This window comes from Bos javanicus, chromosome 1 (assembly GCF_032452875.1).
Source record: "Bos javanicus breed banteng chromosome 1, ARS-OSU_banteng_1.0, whole genome shotgun sequence".
Classification (NCBI taxonomy): Eukaryota; Metazoa; Chordata; class Mammalia; order Artiodactyla; family Bovidae; genus Bos; species Bos javanicus.
This window is the reverse complement of record NC_083868.1, coordinates 3,319,149-3,341,379: the sequence shown is the minus strand read 5'-3', so window position 1 is coordinate 3,341,379 and position 22,231 is coordinate 3,319,149. Positions and strand designations below refer to the sequence as shown.

General features: G+C 47.3%; 1 protein-coding gene across 10 annotated transcripts in view; it reads left to right on the top strand.

Moving 5' to 3' along the window:
* Window positions 1-22,231, top strand: part of EVA1C (eva-1 homolog C) — a 135,948-nt gene that overhangs the window by 60,350 nt on the left and 53,367 nt on the right. For 9 of the 10 annotated variants that reach the window (XR_009736566.1, XR_009736562.1, XM_061417259.1 and 6 more), the window contains 2 exons: window positions 4,576-4,728; window positions 17,492-17,635. Coding sequence is in view for 8 of the 10 variants with exons in the window: in XM_061417259.1 (XP_061273243.1) it covers window positions 4,576-4,728; window positions 17,492-17,635 (297 nt within the window). In the remaining 2 variants the exon portion in view is untranslated. The remainder of the gene's footprint in view (window positions 1-4,575; window positions 4,729-17,491; window positions 17,636-22,231) is intronic. The other variant, XM_061417526.1, reaches the window with a different exon arrangement.

The following is a 22,231-nucleotide window of genomic DNA, read 5'->3' as shown; positions in this document are numbered from 1 at the left end:
AGAAGGAACCAGGACCCTCCCCCAAGGCTGCACTACTGTTTCTTGGCTGCTCTTCTCTAGTTTCTGCATTTCCTCTCTTCTCTGATTAGCAACTGTTCTAATCTGCCCTTTGCAGTTCAGGGAATATCATGGAGGCTGGAGTCTATTCCCTGCAAACCAGAAACAGGGGCCAGAAAGCCTTCCATGCCCAGGAGTCCCACAGGGCCCTGCTCGATTTTGTCGCTCCCCGTACCCATCTCTGAAAGGCCACTGCTGATGGGCATATGTGTCTGTGTATCGTTAAAGAGGAATGAATCGCACACATCGACCTCGAATTAGGAGGGAGAATTTGCCGCCTTTAAGCCTGGGTGGTTGTACCTCCACCCAGGCTCCTGGGTAAAGCATCCAAACCCACACGGATGTTGGCAACACATTTCTGCAAAGGCTGCCCACACCTTTTCTCTTCTGATACCATCGAGCACTCTGACTCAGCTCTGACACAAGTTCTAGCTCTCCAAGAAAAGCAGCAATTATGTTACTAGTATCATTGTTTTTAGAACCCAGAAATGTCACTCTTCAGTGACAGTGAGTTACTGTCGACTCACTGTCAGTGAGTTGAAATCGACTCCAGCCTCCATGACATTCCCAAGGAACCGAGAGACGCAGCAGCATACAGTGGCAACCCCAAGCATGCAACGTGACACTCACAGGTCCCTCCATTCCAGGAGTCGATTTGCCGGTAATCTGGGGACAGAAACCACTGGAGGCTTACATGGGGGTGTTGTGTTTCTCTGGGTGAGTTTTTGGCTTATACCGAGGCTGGTACCTTTAATCAATGGATCTTAAAAACCAGACAAATGGGGACTACTAAATACTACACTCCATGGGATCTCAGGAGTCGGACATGACTTAGCAACTAAACCACCACCACCACCAAATGCATTTCATGACATGCCTTAAAAAAGCTCTTCTAATTTTAAAAAGTTCTGATAAAAAAGAAAGAAACCATTCCTGCTCAAAAGTTTCCGGAATACTGAGATAAGGCTTGGTTTTCGTCCTGCCTTCTCCCTCCTCCTTTTCTGGCGAGCTCTGCCAAGGCAGGGCATTCCTAGCATTTTTGGTATTCTTCTAGTTAGAAGGGTGCTTGGGCTCATTTGGTGTGTCTACCCGGGCCCTCTGTTCTGCATCAAAGGCCGTCTCTCACACTGGGCCTTTGAAGTCAGGCAATATTTCGGTGTTGGTGGGATTTAGTGTTTGCTCATCAAAACTCTGAAGAACTCATAGCAGTGCGGATATGACTCACCGAAATCAGACCTTCCAATGTCAAGGTCAGACTCCATGTTCCTTTTATTAAGAAAAAGAAAACAAAACTTTTCTCCGCTCTAAGTTTAAACTGCTTTATTAAGGTTTCAGTGTTGGGTAAAGGACTTCTGAAACATTTGCTTAGTCATCACTTGACTTTTTCCTCCTCCGATGGGTCCTCACAGGTATGTGCAGATCCTAGACAGGATGGGGATTCTGGGAACATCTGTAACTTGCTTTCCGCTCTACATCTCTCACTCATGAATCTTCCCATCAACGTGTTCTAAGGAACCATTGCCCAAGTTTTCCAGCACCGGAGCTGATGGTAATCTTGAGATACTAAAATTTTTCCTTCAAGCATTTCAAAAGCTTTGCCTCACTGCTCCTTCTGTGTTTTTAGGCATGGGGATTTACAAGTTATCGAAAGGTGGAATTTCTACTAGGAAATTATTTTCTTTCATGTTTTAAGATTGGGACTTAAGCATCGGTAATTCCAGGATATGAAGGTCCCACTGGCCACCTTTGCCCTGATGTTTACTGCTCTCGCCTTCTCCTTCAGGGAATTTCAGAATGTTTGATCGCAACCCAGAGTAAGAAAAACATTTTGCCTTTTGGCCCAACATAACCACACACAACTAAAAGGAATCCGTTATTAAACAGTGTTTATCTTTACTTTGTATGATGTGCTTTGATGTTTTCTGAACTATTCTTTTTTTTTTTTTTTTTAAATTTCTAATCGTGACTCACTAAACTGATTTCATGATGGGCCTCAGATGACAACTGGAAAACTTTGATTTGAGGGATCAGCCTGCACCTCCAATCCAGGACAGAAAAGTGGAATAAAAACATGAGTGGGAGAGAGAAATAAAAGGGGGCTGTGGGGGCGATGGGAGGTGTGGACTAGCTTTCCTTGTTCTTCCTCCCCATCCTGGAATTTAGCTCTTGTTTGCTAGGGACACCAGTGCTTGTCTGGCTGAAAGGTGTGCCCCTGGTTGCCATTTCAAAATAGAAAAAACTAGGATTGAGGTGATAGAGTGGGGCTAACATTTTTTCATGATTTTTTTTAATAAAAATATTTAGATGGGGGCGGGAGAGAACCACACATGCAAAGAAATAACCATGGTGCCCCTCAGGTTTTCCTCTGCTTTTATTTTGCAAAGTCCAAAATAAGTGGGAGGCTAAGAAAAGATATTTATCACATGTAAGAGAGGAAAGTTCAAAAGTTAGCATCCAGCATCTATGAATCCTTCCTACAAACGATTTTCTAAAAATCCAAAGCATAACATGCAAAGGATAAGAAGAGGTGGTTCACAGAAGGGCTGTTTTGATTGTTAAATTCACTGAGACATACCAAGATCCTAGAACAAGGCCCAAGTTCAGAGAAAGGGCTCAGTAAATAATAGCTGTTGTTATTTTAAAAATATCTTTGTTGGGGCTTCCCTAGTGGTCCAGTGGCTAAGACTCACCCTCCCAATGCAGGCGGCCTGGGGTTCGATTCCTGGTCAGGGAACTAGATCCCACATGTCACAGCTGAGAGTTTGCATGTTGCAACTAAAGATCCCACAGGCCAACGAAGACAGAAGATCCTGCAACTAAGACCCAGCACAGCCACATAAATAAAAACAAGACAGAAATGTCTTTGCTGAGGTATAATTTACATAGCATAGCGTTCACTTAAGTGTCCAGCTCAACTGTTTTTAGTAGCTGTACTGAGTTGTGCAACTAGCCCATCAGTCCAGCTACAGAACCTTTCCATCCTCTCCAGACGCTTCCCGGTGTCCATTTGTCATGGTCACTTCATGTCCCCAACCCTCAGCCTCAGAAAACCGCAAACCTTTGCTCTGTCTCTACAGGTTTGCCTTTTCTGGATATCTCACAGAAATGGAACCACATATTAGGTAGTCTTTTGCATCTGTGGTGTTATTATTTTTAGTACTAGTATTATAATGTATTATTATTTAATATTAAGTACTATTATTACTTAAAAAATACTGCTGCTGCTGCTAAGTCGCTTCAGTCGTGTCCAACTCTGTGTGACCCCATAGACGGCAGCCCACCAGCCTCCCCCATCCCTGAGATTCTCCAGGCAAGAACACTACTACTTTAAAAAATCCATTCATTAGTAAACATTTAAATTAATTGAATTTTTTTTTGGGTATACTCCATAAAAAAAACCCAGTGAAGTCTATTTTCTCCAGGATGCAGTTATAATGTCACCTCTGTATAATGTTGCAAAGAGAATTTCACTATGGTACTCAGATTAAACAAAATTTTATTAAATTCTTTGGGGACTAACCAACCATGAGCTGGAATCTTCCTCTCCTGGGACCCCCGCCGGCAAGAGGGCCCGTTGTTCCCGAATTGCCGAACTTGGAACCAGCTCTTCACACCTCCGAAGAGGGGTTCTTTTTTTTTTTTTTCATATTCTTTTCCATTAGGGTCTATCACATGCTGCTGGCTGTAGTTCCCCATGCTGTGAGATAGGACCTTGTGTTTCAAGGAGGGATCGTTCACAGACATGGTGCCTTGTTTTTTGCTCCTAGAAAAGGAAGTAATTTGCTTGTCCATATTTTCTCTGTCTCTTGGTAGATACACAAATGGGATGTGAGAATGCTGTGAAGTTGGGTGGTGAGGTTTAGCTGGACTCCCTCTGAGATTATTCTTGGTCTTTACCTGTGTGGGGGCTTCCCAGGTGACACTAATGGTAAAGAACCCTCTGGCCAATACAGGAGACTCAAGAGACGCGGGTTCAATTCCTGGGGCAGGAAGATCCCTGGAGGAGGAAACGGCAACCCCTCCAGGATTCTTGCCTGGGAAATTCCATGGACAGAGGAGCCTGGCAGGCTACAGTCCATGGGGTCGAGAAGAGATGGACACGACTGAGGGACTGAGCACGCAGCTGTGTGGGTCCCTAGATGACATTTGAGAAAAGGCTCCCTTGAACCAAGAAATCTGTGTCTTCAGGTGGGGAGGGAGAGGAACTCCCTTTATGGCCAGGCTTGTCCTAGGACTGGCCCAGCACGCCCTGGCCTCTTCACCCTGACGTCTCTCCTCCTCCTCAGTTTGGTCCTTGAAGTAATCCCTGGGGCTCTACCCTGGTCCACTCATTGCTCCCTCCCGCCCCCCGCAGAAGGCTCGCAGGGTCAGAGAGCCCCTGGCAGGCAGGGCCACACCGTCTGTCCCCTTCCGGGGGTGCAGCCCCACAGAGGATGGGAGCCTCCTGGGATGCGGGCAATGCTCACGGAGTCCTTCTGGGGAAGCTGATGGTGCCGCTGATTTTGGTTTCTGCTTCAGATGAGTTAAAAAACAAAACTGTGTGTGAAGACCACGAGCTGAAACTGCACTGCCACGAGTCCAAGTTTCTCAACATCTACTCTGCGACCTACGGCAGGAGGACCCAGGAGAGGCATGTCTGCTCCTCGGAAGCCGAGCGGCTCCCCCCCTTTGGTAAGTGTCTTATGTGGGTGCTATCAGGGTGCTGTTGGGGAGACTGGGGCTCTGGTCCCCACTGGCTGGTACCCTGGCTAGAGAGAAAGTCAAGGGCAAGGGGAACCACTCACCAGGGTCTGCCTCCTTCTGCCCCCCCCCCCCACCGCTCCTTGCGTAATCAGTCTGTCTTTGAGTTAGTCTGCACCTCATCATTATTGAGTGCCTACTGTATGCAAGGCCCATTCCAGGCTTGGGAGATCATTAGTGACTGACAGTCTATCTGGAGCTGACCTTCCCGCAGTGGACAAGGATGCGACACGAAAGCAGATAATGCACGAGTGAATACATCACATTTCAGGTGCTGATAAGCATTAGGGGTACAAGCACGTGAGGAAAGGAGAGAGGGCAGGCCGGCAGGTGGGGGTTACTGCAGGGAGGCACAGGGTAAAGGGGTGATGGGCATGCTGAGCAGAGATGCGAGGAGGAGAGCTTGCAGACCCTGGGGAAGGTGTCCAGGTGGAGAGAAGAGCCTGTGCAAGGCTCTGAGCCTGTAGGCTGAAGAAGAGCTCACGAGTCATTCTGAGAAATCTGCAGTGTGGAGCCAAGACGACGTCTGAAAGGCCATCATTCAAGTGAAAGTGAAGGGGTTAGTCGCTCAACTGTGTCTGACTCTTTGCAATCCCATGGACTGTAGCCCACCAGGCTCCTCTGTCCATGGGATTCTCCAGGCGAGAATACTGGAGTGGGTTGCCATGCCCTCCCCCAGGGGATCGCCCCTCCAGGGATCGAACCCAGGTCTCCTGCATTGCAGGCAGATTCTTTACCATCTGAACCACCAGGGAAACATTCCACCCTTCAAAGTCACCTTCTATTATCATTAGGGTTCTCCAGAGAAACAGAACCAGTAGGTGGTAGATAGATAGACTGCTTTTAAAAAATTGACTCACGCAGTTGTGGGCCCTGGCAAGTTTGAATCTGCAAGGCAGGTTGGCAGTCTGAAAAAGCAGGTAAGAGTTGATGTTCAGTCTTGAGTCTGAATTCCACAGGACAGCAGACTGGAAATATGGGTAGAGTTTTGTATTTCAGCCTGGAGAAAAGTTTTTTCAGATGACCTGTCTTTGCTCTTAAAGCCTTCCATGGGTCGGTTGAGATCCACTCAGGTTATGGAGGGTGACCTGCTTTGCTCAAAGTCTGCTGATTTAATGTTAGTCATATCTTTTTAAAATTTAAATGCAGTGTTTCAGGTATACAGCAAAGTGATTCAGTTTTATACACATGTGTGCTCAGTCACTCAGTTGTGTCTGACTCTTTGGGATCCCATAGGCTGTAGCCCACCAGGCTCCTCCATCCATGGGATTCTCCAGGCAAGAATACTGGAGTGGGTTGCCATTTCCCCCTCCAGGGGATCTCCCCACCTGAGGATCAAATCTGCGTCTCTTGCGTCTCCTGCACTGGCAGGTGGATTCTTTACGTTTTGCCACCTGTTACAGATTCTTTTCCATTGTAGGTTATTACAAGATACTGAGTATAATTCCCTGTGCTGTACAGCAGGTCCTTGTGGTTTATCTATTTTAGATGTAATGCGTCTGTTAACTCCAGATCCCTAATCTATCCCATCTCTTTACTCCTGTGATAATCATAAGTTTATTCTCTATGTCTAATGTCAGTCGTATCTTAAAAATGCCTTCGAAACAACATCTAGACTGGTGTCTGACCAAACCCCTGGGCACCGTAGTCTGGCTGAAATGACACACGAAGTGAACGATCCCAGTCCCCAGTCTGCGGTGGTGAAGCAGCCTCGCCTAGACCCTCCGTGTTACCAGGGAGAACAGACTCGATTGGGAAACAGCAAAAAAGGTGCACTTCACTCATCAAATCTGAAACGAGCTCCTTGATGTGTTAAATTGCTAGAGTGGATCCCTGGATCACATGTGAAATGAAACATTAATTTTAAAAAGAAATTCATGTGTAAGTGATATCTTGGATCTGGGGGGGAGGTGGGGGAAGGAAAGAAAGTGACCTAGTCACACAGGCAGACTCTCTAGAGGGAGAACCAAAAACCAGTTCACAAGGAACACGTGTCCCATGTCTCCGAGGCCCCTCGCCCAGCATTCAGGGAAGGAAGGCCCTTGGTCGGGAGGGTGGAGGGTGTCTGAAGGGCAGCCCAGCAGACAGCAGAAGCAGCCTGAAGTGGGCATCTGGCCTCTCTTAATTAGCTCCCATTTTAACAGGTTTGGCTGCCATGTGGGTAGAGAGACACTCACGAGGGTGGCTCCCCCTGTCTGTCCATGCCTGGGGCCCCAGCAAGTGACCTGTGAGTTTGGAAACTCCAATTTCCCTCTCGTATAACATCTGCAAGCGTTCATGTCTCTACCCCGTCCTCCCTTGTTCCTGCTGCTGCGTTAGATCAAGGGACCATTGCCTGGTCATCTCAGGAGGCCCCCTGCCCCTAGACATGGCTTTCCCCCCAGGGTGGCCGGAAGCAGCCTTCTAAAGGGCCAGTCTGATCACTGACCCCTTGCACGTCCTTCAGGGGCTCCCTGTGTCCTCTAGTTTGCTTAGCTGAACAAGGCACCCCGGATAACTCGACCTCTATCTACAGAAAGGAATTACACTTCTTAACCTTGGTGTGGGGTCACTTAATATTAATCAGGGGTTCTTCTGAGCAGAAGTTGGTAGATCCACATGCTGGCTGAATGACATGTTCTGGAAGTTGCTGCCTTACATTCCTGGGAAGTTGCATTCAGGAGTTAGGTTAAAAGTGAAAAGTCATCAGCCAAAGAAAACATTAACAGACACTGTGGCTAAAAGACAGGTTCCCATGGAGAGTTCAAGGAATCCTCGGGTCAGTCGTGAATAAGCCTTGTTGACTCGGGGAAAAGTCTGTGAATGGGACACTGAGCCCTTGGCTTGGCTGGTCAGTTTTAAAAGCTTGAAGCCCTGCCCGAGTCACATCGTAAAACCCCTGCCCTCTCCCCTCACCACCCCCACAACTGCATTCATGAGCCGACACCCAGTGTCAGAGACCCACAGGCGCTGAGCTCTGCCGTGTGAACGGGTCCAGGGGAACATGAAAGGGTCCTTGAAAGTGCCCATCCATCTCACCATCTTGGGTCCCTGTCCACTCACCATCTCAAATGCCCATTGATTTTTTTTTTAACAGCAAAAGCATTTTGTATCAGAATATAGCCAATCAACAGTGTTGTGGTAGTTTCAGGGGAACAGCAGAGGGGCTCAGCCATACATGTACATGGATCCATTCTCCCCCAAACCTTCTCCCACTCAGGCTGGAAGTGCCCGTTCATCTTGTCTCCCAGCTCCCTGTGGAGGCCTCGACTCGGTGCTCGCCTTTCGGGTTAGCACCGAAGGGCGGGACTGTGCATGTATGCGGAGCCAGGAAACCTTGGCTTCCTGGGCCAATGAACTTTCTTAATCTTACTGAATGCTAAGAAATTCTCTACTCCTCGGCACAGGTAAACTGTCCATGAAGGCTTTAAACCGCACTTGGCGTGTTTGTCCCACAGAATCGTCAGTTTCCCATCTGGTGTAAGCACACTTTAATATCCCCCACTTTAGAAAGCTGGACTCCCTCTTTTGACCCCATGCCACTTCCGCTGCATCTGCAAGTCTTGTGGGCACTCCCTGCTCTCAGGATCCCAAATCCAGCCCGTTTGCTCCCAGCCCACTCTGGACTTCTCTCATCTAGATCATCTGGGCCTCCTCCCTTCTCCTTGATTCTGTTCCCTCCCTTAGCCACTTCTTTGTTAGCAGTTGGAAGGAGCTTTTCTAAGGCAACTCAGATCACAGCCCCCCACTCTGTCTTCTGTAATTAGAATAAATCCAGTCCCCAGTTGTGGTCCCGCCTCTGGAGCCCTCCACACTCATTCACACCACAGTGCCTTTGCACAAGCTCTGCCTTTGGGCTGGGATGTTCTCACCCCACATCTTTGTATGGTCAGCTTCGTTTCATCATTCGGGAGTCCGCTCGGACATCATCTCAGAGATCTTCCGAGGCACCCTGCCACCATGGCACCTCGCCCTGGTCTCCGCCTCGAGCTGTCCTTGTCTGACTGTCTTCACAGTCTGGAGTCACTTAGGTGCTTGTGGTCTCTCTGCCCAGGAGCAGGCCAGCACTGCAGAGGTGCTGTGTGTCTCTGCCATGAGGATTCCCAGCCAGCAGAGCAGGGCCTGGCCCAGAGTAGGTGCCCGAGTGAATCTTAAGCCCCATGAATGAATTAGAACCACCCCTACCCTGTTCCTAAGTGAGGCGCCTACGCTGGGCTCAGCAAGTGGATGGTTGCCGGCTTGGTATGTGGGCCTGGTGTTGTCATAGCTTCCAACCTCTCGGGAGATACTGAAAATCTGATTTTTTTTTTAAATGTAAAGTTTCCCAACTTTTAAAATACTGTGAGAGCCAAATAAAACATGCCTACAGGCCCCTCCGGTCCAAGGGCCGCCAGCGTGAGAGCTGTGCTCTCAGTTCCCAGTTATTACTGCGGCTCAGCCTTAGCGCTTTGAAGAAGGAGAAAGGGCTGTTTATTTTTGGCCCTGGAACCTGGCATGAACTTGGAATGATAGCCGCCTGAACGCCAAGTGGTCAGGGCTCGCCGTGGGCCTCTGCAAGGGGATGTTTGTGCTTTTCCTCTTGCGATATAAGCTAAAGTCTGGGGCAGTCCCGCAGGCTCGGAGTCTGGGTACCCAGTGCAGATTGGCACACGCAGTCAGGAAGCAGAGCGGAGCAAGGCTTCAGCTCTCAGTTACTCGGCAAGAGGATGAGGCGGTTACGTAGCATCACCGACTCAGTGGACGTGAACTTAAGCAAACTCTGGGAGACAGTGAAGGACAGGGAGGCCTGGCGTGCTGCAGCGTTACTAGCCACTGTGCTCCAGAGGCTATTGCAATGTAATGAAATACTCCCAAGTTTAATGGCTCAAAACAAAAACGAACAGTTAGCGCCTCACAGTTTCTGGGGGGCAGGGGTTCCAGGGTAGCCTGGTTGGGAAGTTCTTACTTAGGGTCTCGTGAGGCCTTGCGGAGCTGCAGCCAGGCTATCGGCTTGGGGTGCGGTCATCTGAGGGCTGAGCATCCAAGGAGGCTCCCTTATGTGATGCACAGGTTGGTGCTGATTGTTCATGGGTGGCCTTGGTTCTCTCAACTTGGGTCTCTTGAGCGTCCTTGCAACATGGCAGCCGGCTTCTTCCAGAGCCCGAGAGGCAGAGGAGCAAATGGAAGCCACACCCTGTCACCTCTCCAGAGTCTGCCGTCACAGAGACCAGCTGATTCCTCGAGGGAGGAGGCTACATGTGGATGTGAGTTCCGTGGAGGGCCATCCGGAAGGCTGTTGTGGGCTGAACTGTGTCCCCCTAAAATCCCCTTGTCGACGTCCTAACCCCCAGTACCTCAGAATGTGACTGTTTGAGGAGATGTGCCTTTAAAGCAGTGACTAATTTGAGGTAATATAAGGAGGGCCCTCATCCAGTGTGACCGCTGTCCTCACAGGAAGGGGAGCTCAGGACACGGGCGCACACAGGGAAGACACCGTGAGGGCGCAAGGAGAGGTCGGCCACTTGCAAGAAAGGGATCCTCAGAAGGGGCCAACCCGCAGGATAGCTCCAGCTTCCCGCCTCAGAACTGAGAGGACACAGAAGTCTATTGTTTAAGGCACCCAGTGTGTGTTCTCTGTTACTGCAGCCCCAGGAACTATAACATCACAGCTTTCAAGCAAAAAAATTAGAAAGAGCAGCAAGGCTGATGACCACGCCAGCTGTCAAAAAAGTGATGCTTTTGAACCATGGTGTTGGAGAAGACTCCTGAGAGTCCCTTGGACTGCAGGGAGATCCAACCAGTCCATTCTAAAGGAGATGAGTCCTGGGTGTTCATTGGAAGGACTGATACAGAAGCTGAAACTCCAATACTTTGGCCACCTCATGCGAAGAGCTGACTCATTTGAAAAGACCCTGATGCTGGGAAAGATTGAGGGCAGGAGAAGAAGGGGACTTCAGGGGATAAGATGGTTGGATGTCATCACCGACACAATGGACATGAGTTTGAGTAAGCTCCAGGAGTTGGTGATGGACAGGGAAGCCTGGTGCACCGCAGTACATGGGGTCTCAGAGAGTCAGACACGACTGAGCGACTGAACTGAACTGAACTGAACTGAACTGTCATACAAGTTTAAACACAGATCTGGTGTCTCTATTGAAAGCGATGATGCAAAGACATTTCTGAAAGATCTTCAGGCAAGTCAGATCCTTCAGAACTTACAGCTCCTTTTGGGATTCCCCTGGAGGTTCAGTGGTTAAGACTCTGAGCTTCCAATGCAGGGGGCACAGGTTTGATTCCTGGTCAGGGAACTAAGATCCCACGTGTCATGTGGTGCAGCCAAATTTTTTTTAAAAAAGAAAGAAGTTATGGCTCCTGTATTGGAAAAGAAACTGAAAGAAAATAGAAAAGTGGCTGATCAGCGCTGGTCTCAGAGAAACCCCAGTGGAGCAGCATCTGACACAAGAAAGGATACGCCTTCCCACAGACCTGGGCATGGACTCTGGAAGGCAGGCTTCCAGAAAGCTCCCTGGGTGTCCACCATGGCACGTCATTTCCTGCAGCAGTTATACTTTCTGGGTGGGCTCCAGGGGTGCTATTTCCTTAATAAGAGAGTGAGAAAAACCACACAGTGGGTCTCAAAGGCTGGACTAAGGCCACCCCACGGCCAAGTGTGGGCAGGCCTGGACTTTTCAGCCAAAGATCAAGGTGCCAGGGGCTCCCACTGCCAAGACAGTCTCGTAAGAGCAACCCGCCTAATTATTTAAATAAACACAGGTTGTAAAGAGCGATTAAATGCAGTTTCAGTGTGAAACGGTAGCCAAAAATATAAAAATTAAATAGTTGAGTATCTTGTTATCACATGTATTGGGGCGGAGGGTAGTTTGCCAGGCAGAGAGGTGCAAACAAAATCAGGCTGGGAGGGAAATAACCACTTAAAAAAAAAAAAAAAAGAATCCTGCCAATGGTTCAGCGCTCAGTGTCAACAAGGAAATGGTCAGAGCTACATAGGACCTGAATTACCTTGGGCCTCTTCCTAAAAATACACCGTGGGTTCTTTCACTCTCACCAAGATAAATTCTTTTGCTCCCAGGGTAACTATGAGTGCAGAAGCCTGTCTCTGCAAATCACACTGGTCACAGGACCTCCTGGGTCCAAGAGGATTGTGGTCTTGCAAATAGAGTCTTCCCCACGCTCTTCCTCTGTTAGCCTTAAGAAATATGGTCAGGCACACATCCTAAGAAAACATAAAGTTTCTGGGGCTCTCAGACATTTCTGGCAAGAGTGTGAATTGATACAACCCTTCTGAACGGCTTGGCAGCATGTATCAAAAGCTTTAATATTTTGAATACCCTTTGACAAAGCAATCTACTTCCAAGAGTTAGAAACCGTCATGCTCGTGTGCAAGTATTTGGCTCTAAGGATGTTTCACGCACAATTCTTTATGGCATTAAACAATGGAAACCATCGGAACATCTACCAATAGGGTATTGTAAATAGAGCTGGCACATTTATAAAGTGAGAAACTATACAACTCTTTAAAATGATGCTTCTGTTAAAAAATTTTCATAAATATGCTAATAAATGAGGAAAAGCAGCATACAGAGTCATATGTATATGATCCATTGAGGGGGAAGGATATTTAAATATAGAAAAGTGACTAGAAGGATGCTCTTTAAAGGTTAGCCATTGTTTTTCTTGATTATGGAATTTACTGAGGATTTTTATTTTCCTGGTTTAGCAGTACTTGTGGTTTTCAAGTTTTCGGCTATAAACATGTATTTGAAACAGAAAAAAATAGTAGCTTACAGAAAAAACAATAATAGTTGTTGGACTTCCAGGAATAACTTCATAATTCTTTTGTTACTTCTTTTCAATATAGGTGGCTTATACGGAAGTCATACAGCTCATTCTCAATCTTGAGATGTAGGGTTTTTTCCAATTGATAAATGTGCTAATAATAGATACATTTCCAATTGATAAATGTCCAAATAATAATAAGGCTCCTAAAGACAGCAAAAATATTCATAATCAACCCTGTGCACCCACAAAGCAATGAAAAATAGTAAAAAAAAAAAAAATGAACTACAGGGGACTGCTGCTGCTGCTGCTGCTGCTGCTGCTAAGTCACTTCAGTCGTGTCCGACTCTGTGCAACCCCATAGACAGCAGCCCACCAGGCTCCTCCGTCCATGGGATTCTCCAGGCAAGAACACTGGAGCGGGTTGCCATTTCCTTCTCCAATGCAGGACAATGAAAAGTGAGAGTGAAATCGCTCAGTCGTGTCTGAATCTTAGCAACCCCATGGACTGCAGCCCACCAGGCTCCTCCGTCCATGGGACTTTCCAGGCAAGAGTACTAGGGAGATAAATTAGGAGTTTGGGATTAACAGATACACACTACTATACATAAAGCAGGTAAGCAACAAGGACCTACTGTGTAGCACAGAAAACTACATTCAGTGTCTTGTAATAACCTGTAATGGCAAAGGATCTGAAAAAGAACATATATGTATAACTGAATCGCTTTGCTATACCCTTGAAACTAACGCAACATTGTAAATTAATCCTACTTCAATAAAAAATTTTAAGTAAACGGGAAGAAAATTCAAGGATATATCTTTACTCCTAGATAAACTTCCCATAGCTCCTGGGGCAAATTGAGGTATACAAAAGGATCATTTATCATTACATTTGCAGAAAAATTTACATTTCTGAAAAAAATTACCCCAGAGACACTCATATTGAAAATCTGTCTTCTATCCAGATATGAATTTTGTTTTTCTTTTTAAGAAAGTTCATTTTGTACGCTTTCATTTCAAACCAATGTAAACTCACAAAAACTTGGAAAGTATCTTAAAATCAATAGGGGGGAAGAAATTCTTTCTCATCAGCCAAAAATAGCCCCCTGAAAATCTTAGTGATTCTCCTTCCAGTATTTGTGTGTGTAGTATATAGTATATCTCATCATTCCATATGCCTGTTTTCACTTGAAAGAACCAAAGAAGGCATTTAGTTCAGACTATAAATTATCTAAGTCCCAAAGGCCTTTTGTAGAAGTACCGCTTTCCCATCTGAGGTAGTGGCCCGATGTCAGTCACGGTAACTGACGAACACCGGATGCTGCCACTGGGCCCTCTAAATGTAACCTTCGTGCAGTACTCATGCCAGCCAGTAAATCAGCACTGCTCTCCGTATGGTCACTGTCCCGCTGAGGAAACAGGCTCAGCGAGGGAGCTCATTCAACCTCAGCGACAGCTGGTGAGAGCAGTTCACATTTATGTGCGCTTTGACTCCTACAGTTGCTTTGCACAAGTCTCACAGAAAGACGGTAAAAATGATGTTCCTCTAGCTCTGGGGGAGGAACACAGAGTCTCAGGGAGTTGAACAGATAGTAGGTTCTGGGCAAACAGCAGAGAAACCCCAGAGCCCTCCAGGAGCTCCCCATCCATTGACAGATCCAGGCACAAAAGCGGCTAAGGGAACACAACTCGACTCACAGGGAGCGCCCACTGCAGACCCAGCTCCATGCAGCAGCCCGCTCGGTGGGGCAGCCCGTGTCCTGGAAACCCCTACCCTCGCCCCTCAGGCTCGGGGCTGGTAGCCTCTCTCTGCTGTTCCTCCTCAGGGCCCTGCACCATCCTTTGAGGGGTTCATATCCCATTCACGCCTTTGTAAAGTCTCTTTATCAAGCCCACTTTACGTGGTCTGATTTGAGCCCTGGGTGGGCTGCCAGAACACTGTTCAGGCTGTTAGTCTTTACTCTTCACAGAGACATGCTTGATGCTCTGGCACTTCAAAACCTCTCCTTCCATCCTCAATGGCTGCCTGACTTGCTCAGTTTACTTCTCTGTCATTTATGAGAACCCCACCAAATTTAGCCCAGCAAGATGCGTCCTTTAGACTGAAGTATTCAGACGCAGTCAGAAAACAGGTGCAAGTTGCCAAGTAGAACTGACCCAGGGGCCAACAAGAGGATGACAGCTTCCAACGGCCCCTCCAGGCAGCTTTTCTCAGCGTAGATTCGAACTCATGGGTCACCCTCCCAGAACACATTCCAAAGCCAGGTGTATGGGATGTTTGCATTTCCTGGTGTCCAGGCCAGTCCACCGGTCCATTCATTGAATTCATCATTGTTGGCTGCCTACCGTGTGCCATGCACTCCAGTGATCAGGCATTGTGGGATTGGACTTGGCAAATAAACCAGAACCTTCATGAAGATATTCAGATCAAGTGCCTTCATAATAATGTTCCTCATCATTTGTTGAGGTATACATATTACATACTTTTAGGTATATAACATGGAGAAGGAAATGGCAACCCACTCCAGTGTTCTTGCCTGGAAAATCCAACGGACAGAGGAGCCTGGTGGGCTACAGTCCATGGGGTAACAAAAGAGTTGGACATGACTTAGCAACTAAACCAAACAAGCTATGTTGCAAAAATATGTACATATATATTCATATATATGCCCATATATATACACACACACATTTATACATATATGTTTATATGGTCCATATAAGCATGCTCCATATATTATTATATGTGAGAATATAAAATAAACACATATAAATAAATATATCTAATTTATATGTTTCATATATGTGTGTATGTATTTATTTAATAATTTCCTTAAGATCATTGTCTTCCCACCTCTCTGGTGTTTACCACAGATTCCTGCTTTCAACTGGACTCTTACGGATCTCTAAAATATTAATATAAGAGGGAGAGATGGAACTTCTCTGAGATGTGAGCTTCCCCACCTTTATCTAGCTGCATATTGTTATATAAACAACTTATGATACTAATAATATATCATATTCTTTGTATATTTTCTATGAAATATAAGATGTATAATCAACAACCTATCTCATGAGACACACGAGTGAAACACAGCCTCAGCAGAATGCTTGCTGTTACCGTAACTGAGCTGAACTTTGCAGGGTCTCTAGAATTCTCTCCCTCTCTGTTCCCTGCTGTTCAAGCCCTTAATTCCTCCCAACAGGTATGATTAAAATTGCTTCCAAACCAGTCTCCCTCCCTTTGGTTCCTTGTCTCTCCCAGGGCACCCAATAGCGATGTCCCCAAAGGACGCAAGCATCAGGGTGTTTCTTGGGGCCCCTGGTACTTGCAGAATAGAGCTCAAAGTCTCTAGCTCAGCTTTCAGAAGAAGTTGGACCTTGCTCTCTTTTACTTTTCCTCATTGAGTATTGCAACTTACCTGCCCGCACCTGCTATTCCAGCTCAGGCTCAGCCCTTAGACGCCCGCTAAGTGCTTCTGGCTCACTGACTTTGGTGTTTATACCTTTCTCTCTTGGCCTGCCGGTACCCTGGTCATGCCCCTTCTCCAAGGACCAAGCCCCCTCCTCCGTAAGGCCTGTCTTGGCCACTCTGGTCCCCAGCAATCTCTGCCTCCTCCGACCCCGTCACGTCCTGTCTAAACCATCACTGCTGGTACTCACCCTGTTTCACGTTGCTAGACGGCAGGTCACCTGAATGGGCTCTGTCTTCCAGCCCCATCGCACATCCTGTGGACTCACGGCGGGCTTCTCTCGGTTGTTTTCTTTGGACTGCACATGACGCAGTGCCTCATTCTCCATACGTGTTCAGTTAATATTTAGTAACGGTGAAGATCTTGTGCCAGAGTGCCGAAAAAGCTGGCCAAATGTTTCTTCATCCATCTGCCCGTTCATTCATTCATCAGCTATTGGATTTCCACAGCTGGTCAGGCCGGAAAAATTAGATGATGAACAAAATAGAAATAGCCCCTGTCCTCACAGTGCTTATGTTCACATAGGAGAGAAGGATTCTCAAAATCAACCAATAACTAAACTGTTTCAAAGAGCAGTAACCAATAACTAAACTAAAGAAGTAAAGGAAAGAGTCTTTATTCAGTGTTTTACACGTTTTGCCTGCTGTGTATGCAAGACCAGTTACATGACTGGGCAGAGGCAGTGTAAAATGCAGATGTAGGCCCCCTTGTTCAAAAATGTATAAGGATTTCTGATGGGCTCATTTGTAGAGACGTGGGTGCACGTAGAGTCTGTCATACAGAGTGAAGTCAAAAAGAGAAAAACAGATATCGCATATTAATGCATATATACAGAATCAAGAAAAATGGTACAGATGAACTTATTTGCAGGGCAGAAATAGAGACATGGATGCAGAGAACTGAAGTGTGGACACAGCCGGGGGAAACGAGAGGGGCAGTGAACTGGAAGAGGAGCATTGACAGATGCACGCTGCTGTGTGTACAACAGTTGATGGGAAGCTGCCACAGCACGGGAACTCAATCATGTGCTCGGTGGTGGCCTAGAAGGCTGGGATGGGGGTGTGGCTGAGTGGAGCGCTCAAGAGGGAAGGGGTGGGTGTATACCTGTAGCTGATTCACGGTGTTGTACGGCAGAAACTAACACAGCATTATGTAAAGCAATTATATTCCAATAAAAACTAAAAAGAAAACAAAATTTTAGTAAATCGCTAATATTATAATATATAACACAATATGATATATAGATAGGTTTTCAGACCATGACAGCAGAGTATTAGAGTAAGCTGATTAAGCCCTTCCAGCACTGCCTGTATAGTTATTCAGCCTTCTGTGGGGTGCTTTAATGAGACGGAAAATAATCGAATAATCACAGCTGATCTCCATGAACTGTGAAGTCCGGCTCAGAAAATAACCGAAGCCATACATGGATTCTAACCTAAAAGTTTTTGATGTCTCCTGCCTCTCAGATTGTCTGTCTTACTCGGCTCTGCACGTGTTATCCAGGAGATGTTACGGGAAGCAGAGGTGCAAAGTCCTCGTCAACAACCACCATTTCGGAAGCCCCTGTCTGCCAGGAGTGAAAAAATATCTCTCAGTCTTCTACGCGTGTGGTAAGGATACACCCTCCGCCAGCCGTTTGGAGATTTTGCCTCCTGGGGAGGCGGTGGTCGTGTGAACAGAAGGAGGTTTGGAGCAACAAGTCATGGCATCTGCCCAACACACCCTGACACTGTGTTGTCTTCTCTCACACTCATGAGGCTTCCTCCTGTCTTTTATCCTCGTTTATAATGTCCATGTCATAAGCGATAGAATTTTCTTGGGTCAAAGGTGCTTTTAGCTGGACTTCCCTGTGGTTCAGTGGTTAGGACTCTGCCCTTCCACTGCAGGGGACATGGGTTCGATCCCTAGTAGGGAAACTAAGATCCTGCATGCCACATGGCCAAAAAAAAAAGAAAAGTGATTTTAGTAATCAGATTGGCAGCAAGAGGGGAGGGAAGGAGAAGAATAAGGAAACGGGATAAAGCGGATGTCACTGAGAAGAACGATTTTAATCTGAGTTCTCAGGAGGCTCTAGAATTTATAGATATGTCATGTAAGTTCACGGAGTATTGCTTGACTCCTAGTTAATCTTCCAGTCTTGCGTTTGGGCCCTAAAATGACTAATTCTCAGGATTGCCAATAGCCATTTTATTGATGTATCCCTGGGGTTAAGCCAACAGATCAAATGCTTACCTACAGCCTTTAAATATGTTACATGACAGCCTTACTTTTTTTTCCTAGTGTCTTCCAATCATAAAATGAAATTCTTGGTTCAATTGATTCCAATTTTATAAAGCGACATTTATAAATCAAGTGTTAATTACCCCCCGAGGGCACCATGGATTTCTAGTTTGTAATCCTGACACGTGGACTGCTGAGGGGTTTTTGTTTTTGTTTTTGTTTTCAAATAAGTATAGAAGCAAAGGAAAAGCAAAGAACGTCATAACTGAAGAACCCAATACTTGTGCTCATGGAAACCTCTTTCTCCCTGCCAGGTACCCCTAGCCTTCTCTTCTTCTTCTTTTTTTAAACAGCTTTATTGAGCTATAAATCACAAACTATACAGTTGACCCCTTAATCATACAAATCAGTGGTCTCAATAGAGTCACAGGATTGTGCAACTCCCATTGCAATTAACTTAAGAACATTCTTGGAAATTCCCCAGCAGTCCAGTGGTTAAGATTCCAAGCTTCTACTGAAGGGGTAGAAGTTCGATCCCTGGTCAGGGAACTAAGATCACATATGCACAGTCAGTAAAATAAATGAAAATTTTTAAAAATTTAAGAACAGTCTCATCACATCCCAAAGAAACCCTGGACCCTTTAGCAGTCCTCCCCCAATCCACCCCTCGCCCCCTAGTCCCACCTCAAGCAACCACCACTTCCGATCTTATGGATTTACCTCTTCTGGACATTTCATATGAATGGAGTTGGACAATGTGTGATTCTCTGTGACTGGCTTCTTTACCTAGTATGTCCTCAGGGTGCATCTATGGTGGAGTACATGCCAGTACATCATTCCTTTTTACAGCTCAATAATATTTTGTTGCAACCACAGCATTTTATATCCTGAGCTAAATATGTCCTCTGCAATATCAGAGCTGGAATAGGTACAGTGAAGTAACTACAGAAATACAGCCCCAAAATAATAGCGCCCACATTCACGTTCCAGGAGGCACGGTTTGATTTGCCTTCCAGTCTTTACTGGTTGCCGTGTGAAGCAGCTCTGGGTAGCCTGGAACCTATTCTGGTTGAGTTTCCTCAAGAAACTCAAGAAGTCACATGTGTGTTCTAAATCGCTTCAGTCGTGTCCGACTCTGTGTGACCCCGTGGACTGCAGCCTTGCCAGGCTCCTCTGTCCATGGGATTCTCCAAGGCAAGAATGCTGGAGTGGGTTGCTGTGCCCTCCTCCAGGGGATCTTCCGCACTCAGGGATGGAGCCTGCGTCTCTTTGTCTCCTGCATTAGCAGGCAGGTTCTTTACCACTAGCGCCACCTGGGAAACCCCAAAAAGCTGCACAGATCAGTCTGAAGTTCCAGTAACTGCAGGTCTCTCTAGCTGAGCGTGGAAGGAAGGGCAGGACGGTAACCTGCAAGTAAGGTGGGTTTCCTGATGTGCCTTCATGGGCGAGGCGAGGGCCGTGCCCAGGCTGAGGCTCCTTTTAGCTAAGACAGGGTGGGCTTTCAGGACCTGAGGAGTCACACGTCCCAGCCCAAGCTTCCTCTCCTTCATTCACTCGTTCAGCACGTTGTTGGTATGTTTTAGTTAAAAAAGAAAAGACGCCGTTATGAATTATCAGTGGAGGAAGAGAGATGCGCTTAATGGCTCAGTTGTGTCGGGCTCTTTGTGACCCCATGGACTGTAGCCTGCCAGGCTCCTCTGTCCATGGATTCTCCAGGCAAGAAGTGGGTTCCCATGCCTTCCTCCAGGGGAAAGGATTGAACCCAGGTCTCCCACATAGCAGGCAGATTCTTTACCATCTGAGCCATGAGGGAAGCCCTGGGGGAAGAGAGATGAGCATTAAACAAATCACCAGAGAAATCTGTCTTTACCCACTGTGATGAATGATGATGCTTCAGCAAAGGGCAGGATGGGACTTCCCTGGTGGTCCAGTGGCTAGGACTCAGCTCCCAGTGCGGGGGCCCCGAGGTTAGACCTCTGGTCAGGGAGAATCCACATGCCGCAAGTAAGACCCAGTGCAGCCAAATAAGTTTGTTTGTTTGTTTTAAGGAAAGGCCAGGATGCTGTGCAGAAGGATAATGGTAGAGGGGCCTTTTAGTTTGCGGGGAAGGTTGAGAAATCTTCCACAGAGAACCTTCCTTGGGGGTGAATTTGCCCCTGTGCTCTGAGGGGTAGGGAGGCGTGAGCGGGCAGATGCTGAGTGGGAGAGGAGGGGTGAGTGGGTGAGGACAGAGGTGGGTAAGATGGTACAGGAGGGGGCCAGGATCAGGTCCTGTGAGGCCTGGGAGGAGGTGCCAGTGGGAGACTCGTTCGGTGATGATGTTTAGAGTCTTAAAGGACTGCTCCAGCTGAAAGGTAGAGGGTGGGCTGGATGGGATGGACGCAGAGACCAGTTCGACTGGAAGCCGGCTGGAAGACATGGCAAACATTGGGTGGATTGGAGAGGTTTGGGAAAGTAGGAAGATAATTTGAGACGCTGGAGGCACCTGGCCTATTTGGAAAGATTGGGGTCCAGAGAAGGTGGCGAGGGCCAGAGGACATGTCCTTTCTCACCATGGGGGTGGGAGCAGACACTCTGGAAATGGATGGAGGGACGGCTTGGAGTTCCAACTGCGTGGCTTTCGTCTTCTCAAAAGAAGTGTGAGCCGGGGTGGTCGGCTGTGAGGATGGGGCAGCGGGGAGGGGAGAGGGGATAGAGGAGATCAAAGTCTGAAGTGAGGGCTGTGGGGGCCGGAGGACAGGCTGACTTCAGGAAGGATGGTGGTGATGCGAGCTGGGTGTGCCGAGGGCCTGCGGGGTTAGTGGTCCAAGTTCTCGGGGACGCTGGTTGGTGGGTACGTCCAGCCGGATGCATGAGGGCTGGCGGGGGAACAAGGGCTCCTCGGATGAGGTCAGAGGATGGCAGGGGAGGCATCTGAGTGAGTTCATTGGAGGATAGGAGGCCGAGGTCAGAGAGGGGGCTTTGCTTCTTGGTTTCAGATGTGGGACCATGGACAGTTCCCCCCTTGTCTTCCCTGTGGTTCTCCAGGAGTTATTCTAAAGGGGAGGGGGTGACTCTCACTCTCTGAGCAACTCAGGCTCCCCAACCTCTCCTCCCTGCTCCCCCATCCAAACAGATGCCTTCTCAGGCAACTTCTCATCACTTCTAATCACCTTCAAAGTGGTTGACATTTTAAAATCATTTTTCCCCTTGACGGATGGGTTGTCACTGTGAAACTCGAATCATTAGAAAGTGATTTGCAATGTCTGTGTATTTTTTTTAGATCACCGAATGGGGCATGGAATGGGGGCATTTTATGTTTAAAAAAAAAACATATTCCCACTAATGTGGAAGTTCGTACAGAAAAGAAGGAAGTCAGGAATTAATTTCTAAGCGGATCTGTCTTACTTCTTTGGATATGAGCGAAGAAACCGATTTGAGCTGGTTTAAGCCCGAAGTGAGTTGGTTGGGGAGGTAGCCTATGGGTAGAAAGCCATCTTCAGAAGCCAGACCAGGAAAGAAAGCCTCAGGGCGGGACTAAACTGGAACTTCGCGAGCATGGAGTCTCTCTGTCTGTCTGTCTCTCTGCTTCTTTCTCTCCCCTCTACGGCTTTTCTCTGAGCCTGGGCTAGATGGCATACAGTCATCCCCACAACCCAGGCGATTCTTACGTTACACTTTTCTGTCCTAACAATTTATAAAGACTACCAATCTGGCAACTTCCTTCCAAATTCCTACCAGAGAGCTGTTTCTTTGGCTGGACTGGGGTCAGGTAGCCCCCTCCTGTGATCTGCCTTGGCCAGAGACCATGTGACATGATATGATTATAAACTTGGCTGCCAGAGAGCGGCCCAGCCAACCTCCCACCCTAAACAAGATGCTCTTACATAAGAGCCTCAGGGAAGTGAAGGAAAGTCGCTCAGTCACGTCTGACTCTTTGTGACCCCAGGGACTATACAGTCCATGGAATTCTCCAGGCCAGAATCCTGGAGTGGGTAGTCTTTCCT